Below are 6795 nucleotides of genomic sequence, written 5' to 3'. Positions count from 1 at the left end.
GTACCGCCTGGGCGGGTCTCCCCTCCCCCGTCACCCCCGCGTCCCGGGCTCCGGACATCCCGGGGCCGCCCTGTCGGGACATCCTGGTCCTCAGCAACAATCAGCAAGATGTTTCTGTGGCGCAGATCCCCGGGGCCTGGACTTTTCACTCGCGCGCCCTTAGCCGGCTGCCTCGGTGCTGTCTTTTTCTTGCCCTTCTCTGACCCTGACCGCCAGGCATTTGGCACCCCCAAATAACCCTGTCTTCGGGCGGGGAAAGCGGGGCGAGGGCCACCCTCTCCCCTCTGACTTCTCTCAAAAGCCTCCCCCCGCCCCCACCGCACGCCCGGTCTTCTCTGGAGAGCGCGCCTGGAAAACCCTGGGCTCGGCCGCCCCCGCCGCAGAGCTGGTTCCTTGTGTGTGTCGCGGGGGTTCTGGCGGGGAAGCCGGTGGGGGTGGCGCGCTGTTCCGGCCGTCAGGGAAATGGAAAGTGCGGGAGGCAGCCGCTGGAGTCTCCTCCCTTCCTTTTGGGTGTGTGCACTGGGTGGCAGTAATGGGGGTAAGGTCCCAGTTCTCTGGCTTCTATGGGTGACTCTTCCGAACCCCTCTCCCTTGGTACGGGGGGTGCAGATCAGCCTCAGTTTGGATTCCTGAAGGAAGGGAGCCTCTGGCGTATCCCGCTCCGCCCCCCCCCCCCACTCCCACCCCCGGGGAAAGGAGGCACCGCAGAGGAAGTGGGAGGGTGTCACCTTGGGGAAGGCGCATCCTGCGTGTTAGTCCTTGTCACTGTGAGTACACCTACCCCCTCCCGTGTCTTGCTCCCCATTCCACTTCCCTTCAGCGCACCGCACCCCTCGCCTTTAGTTGCTGCTGCGTTTCCTAAGCCTCTGCCCCCGAAGTGACTGTGCGCCCTCCCCCAGGTGTGTGAGGAGCAGCGCTGTGAAGAGGAAGTCTTCCCCCTGGCCATGAACTACCTGGATCGCTACCTGTCCTGCGTCCCCACCCGAAAGGCGCAGTTGCAGCTCCTGGGTGCGGTCTGCATGCTGCTGGCCTCCAAGCTGCGCGAGACAACGCCCCTGACCATCGAGAAGCTGTGCATCTACACCGACCATTCTGTCTCCCCGCGCCAGCTGCGGGTGCGTGCATACCCTCCCCACCTGCCAGCACCCCCTGCCTCCTTCCTAACGTACCAGGATGGGGGAAGCTGAGACCTCGGGAGGCTTTCTGCCCCTGTGCAGGGTAGCAGCTTTTTTTCTTTTTCTTTTGACAAAAGATGGGACAGTGTGGTGTGATGGTCAGGGTGGCCCCAGTTCAGGCTTGCACTCCCAGCATGAACCAGATCCCCTGTCTTGACCTCCAGGGGGTGCCACTCCTTCATGGTCTTTCCCCCAGATAGCAACAAGTCAAACTGCATGTCTACACTCACCAGAACTTTGCCTCTGGGTTTACACAGCCACCAGGAGTTATTTATTGGCAGCAGCAGGGCATGCCTGTGCACCCCCACTGGAGTGGGGGAGTGGAACGTGCTTCACGTGGGGGAAGGGGCCGCCCGGGTTGAATCTTGTCTCCCAGTGTGTGGACTTTGTGATCAAAAAGTCTCCCAGAGCTGATTAAAGCCAGGCCCCAGCTGCTGTAAGGAAGGGCCGAGGAGTTCCATCCCACTTTGCTTCCTTCCTTCCTTTTATATCCCAGGAGAACCAGCTCCTTCCCTCATTCTCCATTCCCTAGTCTCACCCTGAGAAATTGCTCTCAGAAGCAGCTGCTTCAGGCCTGGTGGAATCATCTTTTCCCCTTTAGCCAAAGGCAAGTGCTGAGGCACAGACTGGGGCTGAACTGCAGCTGCTTCCGATGTGATAATGATGCCCTCTCCCCTGGCCCACCCACCCTGACCAAGGTCTTTCATAACCCTGTGGGGAGCTGCTGTCACTCCTGTGGTTTGGGAAGTGGCTCCCTGGGCCTCTTGCTGGGAACTTGGGCTGGGCTCTTCCCGAGGCAGGGCAGGGGAGTCATGGTTCTCTTTCCCCATTGAGCCTGGAGAGGAGGTGGGGAGTTGCTTGGATTTGGAAGAGGTTATTTGGGAGCGTGCAGATCATCTCTCGGGGGACCCAGGGGAGAGGGGTGAGCTGGCACCTTCCTCCATCTTGCTCTACAGCAGTCGAGTCTTCTCTTGACCCGAGAGGCGTCTCTGGGCCCCATCTCCCGGGGAGGAGGGCAGCGTGCTGGCTGCTGTGATTGGCTGGCCAGGAAAGCCAGGGTACTGGGGCCCCTGAGTGCTGCTTGTCGGGGAACGGGATTCCTCTTCCTGCCAAGTAGCTCTCGGATATGGGAGTAGGAGGCCAGAGCTGGGAATCTGGGAGGCTCCACAGCTCTTTGTGATGAATCTGGTAGTTTGGGGCAAGTCTGAAGGTGGAGCTGGTTTCCAGGGCTAGAGAGCAAGATGTTTCTGAAGGAGTTTGGGCTGGTGGAAGGGGACTTCATTTTTGTGAAAAGATGAGCATGGGATGTGTGCCTTTATGTGAGGGCAGTTTTTCAGAACAGGCCAAAAGTCCTCTCCTCCCACTCCCCCTGCCTGAGCTGGGGGTGGAGCGTGCCGATCGATGACTTCCTAGAAGGTCAGAGTTGGAAGGGACATCAGAGAGCTCCGGTCAGTCCAAATAATCCTTGTGCCGCAAAGAAGGTGGGGGCCCAGAGGAGGAAGGAAGGGTCCTGGCTTGGTGCTGCACGGAGGGTGTGTTTGAGGCCTCAGGTGGCCTCAGAGGTTAGGGTTTTGATGGAAGCTGCTAGGGGTGTGTTCTCTGTCATGTGAGGACTGAGATTCTCAGGAGATACTCTGCCCAGATGGAGGGTAAGGTGGCCACCTTCCCCCAACGCAGGACCCTATGCGTCCCCACTCCGAGCTGCCTTCCAGATGTTTCCTTGGATCCTGGATGCTTTTTGTTGACTTCTGAGTTAGGAGTTTGACCCCTGGAATAAGCACAGGGAGTAGAATGCTAAATTCTCTGCTCAACTTCTTCTGGCTCCAGGCCAGGCTGATTTCTGTGAGGCTTTGTGAGAGGCTGAAGATCATGACACCTAGGTGGGGGCCAGGAGAGGGGCAGCTGTGACAGAGGGCCGAAAAGAGATTGGGTGGGGTTGCCATTTCTACCCCATGAAGGGTCAAACCCGTGAGTTCCTTCCTGAGATAAGACAATGAAGAAATCCTCCTGTGTGCAACTCAGAAATAGGGCCAGGGCTGGGAACCTCAGAGGAGTGGACTGGGTGGGGCTCCCAGTCTCCTTCCAGGACCCAGCAGTAGTAGGGAGGCTGGGACTGATGGAGAGATGGTTTGGTCCCTCAGGGATCATCACCTGGACCCATCCTGTCTGCCTTGACCTCCACTTCTCCCCCTGAGACTCAAAGACACTAAGCACTGGGTTTCAGCCAGAGAGGTGGAGTGGGGTGCTCTATTTCAGCCCCCCACCCCAGTGTCCCCCCAAGGGGATGTGGGTTGGGTTGGGCAACCTCCACTTTGAGGAACCTTGGGGTTGGCTCAGGGGCTGTGTCAGAGGAGGAAGGGCCTCACGCTAACCCCAGTTTCTTCAAGAGGTGTGGACTTGGTGGGCATGCTGAGTTGGGGGAGAGGCTAGTAATCTCCCCTTTCGCAAATCCTTGAGATTATGGAGAGTCTTTCTGCTTCACACCAGAAGAGCCTCTAGTTCCTGGTGATGGTGGTCTGCAGACTTTTCTTTCAGCTATGACTGGAGGCCTGCTCAGAGCCTTGCAGGAAGTTGAGAGAAGGCCTGGACAGTTGGACCCCCAAAAGATAACCCAGCAGGATTAAAAGAGGCAGTTTATGTAAAGCATGTAGTTCTGGCATCTAGGAAGTTGATCAATAGATGCTCAAAGCAAGTGCCCCTAGCTGTTCCCTGCCCTGGACTCCCCATTCCACAGTGCCAGTCCTGAAGTTCAAAAGCAGACCTGGAGTCTTGACCTTCAAGTGTGATGTGCTTCGTTCCCTGTGAGACTTCCACTTTACTTCCTCCCCTTCCCTTCTTCAGCCACTGACCCCGCCCTCTTCCTCTGCCTCCAGGATTGGGAGGTGCTGGTCTTGGGGAAGCTCAAGTGGGACCTGGCCGCAGTGATTGCCCACGATTTCCTGGCCCTGATTCTGCACCGGCTCTCTCTGCCCCGCGACCGACAAGCCTTGGTCAAGAAGCACGCCCAGACCTTTTTGGCCCTCTGTGCTACAGGTAAGAGTCCCACACACACATGTGCCAAGCCAGGGAAATCAGAAGACTTGGAAAGGTGAGAGAGAACTAGGAGGTTCGGTTTATAACTTCAAAATTTGTGAAAATTCTATCCTCTGAGCCCCCAGTATCAACACAAGAAAGCAGCAGAGCTGTTTGGGATCTCAGAGATGCTGCAGCCCCCCACCCCCACCTCCCACCTGAGTATGTAGCTGGGGACACCAAGGACTTAGAGAGAAGTGACTTGCCCAGGCTGTCTCAGTGACTAAGCCAGGCCAAGAACCCAGGTCTCTTAACCTTAATTTTGTGTCCATACCAGGAAGAGACCCATTCACTCTCTGGTTCCTGGCCTGGATCACTTACTACCCTGACCCTCTCCCCAGCTGTTCTTATACCACGCACTGCTGGGGTGTCCCAGTATACCCGTGCTCTATTCATACAGCCTGGCACTTCCTGGGAAATAAAAGGTGCATGCTGGTATTCACCCTTGTCTCATGGTCCCTTTTCTCTTTCCTAGACTACACTTTTGCCATGTACCCACCATCCATGATTGCCACAGGCAGCATCGGAGCTGCAGTGCAAGGCCTGGGTGCCTGCTCCACGTCTGGGGACGAGCTCACAGAGCTGCTGGCAGGGATCACAGGCACTGAAGTGGTGAGTGCTGGGCAGCTGGGCAAATGGCCTCAGCTCACGAGGTAGCACTTTCCCCTGAGCTTCCAGCAGAGGGTGCTATGGACCACCCCCAACCTGGTCTCCACTCCAGGTTTCAAGTGCCCCACCTTTGTGGCTTCTGTGGTCTTTTATCTCCTGCCTTGGTCTGGAGAAGAGCAAGTGCTGCGGGTGGGCCGAAAGGCACTGCCCCTGGGTACCCTTTCCTTGCCGAGCAGTATGCAGGAGTGGGGGTGGGGGGTTCGGTGTCAGATGTCAGGCCCTCTCACACCCTCTTGCCACATCCTCTTGCCAGTTTCTGAGAACTGAAGGCTGATTCCTGGGGTTGGGCTGTGGCCTAACCTCCCCAGACTTCCCTGTGTTGGGAGGTGTCCTCCTGTACCTGCTGCCAGATGCTGGTGGAGGACGGGAAGCGGGGTGGGAAGCGGACCTTCCTCACCACTCCCCCTTGTCCCCAGGACTGCCTGCGGGCCTGTCAGGAGCAGATTGAAGCTGCCCTCAGGGAGAGCCTCAGGGAAGCCGCCCAGACCTCTCCCAGCCCAGCGCCCAAAGCCCCCAGGGTCTCCAGCAGCCAGGGGCCCAGCCAGACCAGCACTCCCACAGACGTCACGGCCATCCACCTGTAGCCCTGGAGAGGCCCCCTCGAGTGGCTGCTGACAGCAGGAGGGGACCTTGTCCCTCCCTGGCTGCAGGAACGGAATCATGCCACAGCTGAAGCCTGAGGGGGCTCCTTCCCCTTGCCCCTCGCCAGCCAGGGGGGTCAGGTCCTACCTAACCCTGCAGCGTGCACTAAGGGGCCTGGCCGGCCACGGCTGGGGGCCAGTCCGGCTCCTCCTCCTGCCTGCATCCAGCCAGTGACATTGAGGTGTAATACATGTACCAGCATTCCTTTCTAGGGGCTCCCTTATCTCTGGGGCTCTCAACTGCCAAAACTGAACCCGAGCCCCTGGCAGAGAAAGCTCGGAGTCCTAACCACTGGACCGCCAGGGGATTCCCTAATTACTGCATTTGGATTGGGATCTTTCTGAAGAAGCCTCGGATGTTCTAGTTACACATTAGGGGCAAGAGTGGACATCCCTCTCCAAGCACGTGGAGGCCCGGCATAATCCTAGCTACTCCTAGGAGGGGCCCCGGCCACCGTCCAGGGGCAGGAACCAACCTCCTTGCTTTGCTTTCTGCTCAGCTTCTCCTGTGTGATTGGGGGGAGGGGGGTGTCAGTGCAGAAGGAAGTTGTTTTAATTTATTAATTACTTTGAGTACAACTGTATGAGGGTGTGGTGGGGCCCTTCTCCCCCCGCCACAGGGGTGGTAACCCTGGTGGTTGCTGTATTCCTCCCCTCTGCTACTTGCTAGAGGATCTTTGTGGCCAAGGAGCTGCTATGCCTGGAGTGGGGCCATACCCTCCTCTCCCTTTGGCCCTCTGCCCCATCCTCCAGGAGCAGGGGGTGTTGTGGAATGAAGCAGGGGATGACCTGGTGATGACCAAGCCCCCTGTCCAGAGAGGGAGGCAGGCCCTGTTAACACAGGTCTTTCCTGAGGCCACAAGGTCCAGGCTGGTGGCTGAGGACCATCATGCTACCTTTATAATAAAGTTTCTAGAATAAAACTGACTTTGGCTTCTTGGATTAGAGGGCAGTCTGTGGGAAAGCCTATTTCTAGACTGCATGGGGTAAAAGAAGGCAGAAATCAATGTCTGGAGCAGGAGTCGTCCCACCTTTTCTGTCTTGGGCCAGAGCAGACACTTCAGGCTTTGTGGGCCATGTGGCTTCTGCCTGTGTTATCCGAAGGTCTGCTGTAGAACCTGATGTGCACATTTCTAAAAAGCACTGCACTGCAAAACTGCACAATTAAGGCCACATGGCTTATGGGGGAAAACGGGGCCTGAAGCACAATACTCAAATACTTAATGAAGGACACTTTT

At 57.4% G+C, this 6795-nt stretch overlaps 1 protein-coding gene across 8 annotated transcripts in view; it reads left to right on the top strand.

Annotated features, from left to right (window-relative positions):
- The window catches only part of CCND3 (cyclin D3), a 94730-nt gene extending 88246 nt beyond the window's left edge, over positions 1–6484 (top strand). For 6 of the 8 annotated variants that reach the window (XM_027958330.3, XM_060402986.1, XM_060402983.1 and 3 more), the window contains 4 exons: positions 900–1115; positions 4049–4208; positions 4723–4859; positions 5333–6484. In XM_027958330.3, the coding sequence (XP_027814131.1) occupies positions 945–1115; positions 4049–4208; positions 4723–4859; positions 5333–5500 (636 nt within the window). In that variant the 5' untranslated portion in view covers positions 900–944 and the 3' untranslated portion in view covers positions 5501–6484. 8 annotated transcript variants of the gene reach the window in all.
- The last annotated feature ends 311 nt before the right edge of the window (positions 6485–6795 follow it).

The sequence above is a fragment of the Ovis aries genome, chromosome 20, assembly GCF_016772045.2.
Source record: "Ovis aries strain OAR_USU_Benz2616 breed Rambouillet chromosome 20, ARS-UI_Ramb_v3.0, whole genome shotgun sequence".
Classification (NCBI taxonomy): Eukaryota; Metazoa; Chordata; class Mammalia; order Artiodactyla; family Bovidae; genus Ovis; species Ovis aries.
The sequence above is the reverse complement of the archived record's forward strand: the minus strand, read 5'-3'. Positions and strand labels throughout refer to the sequence as shown.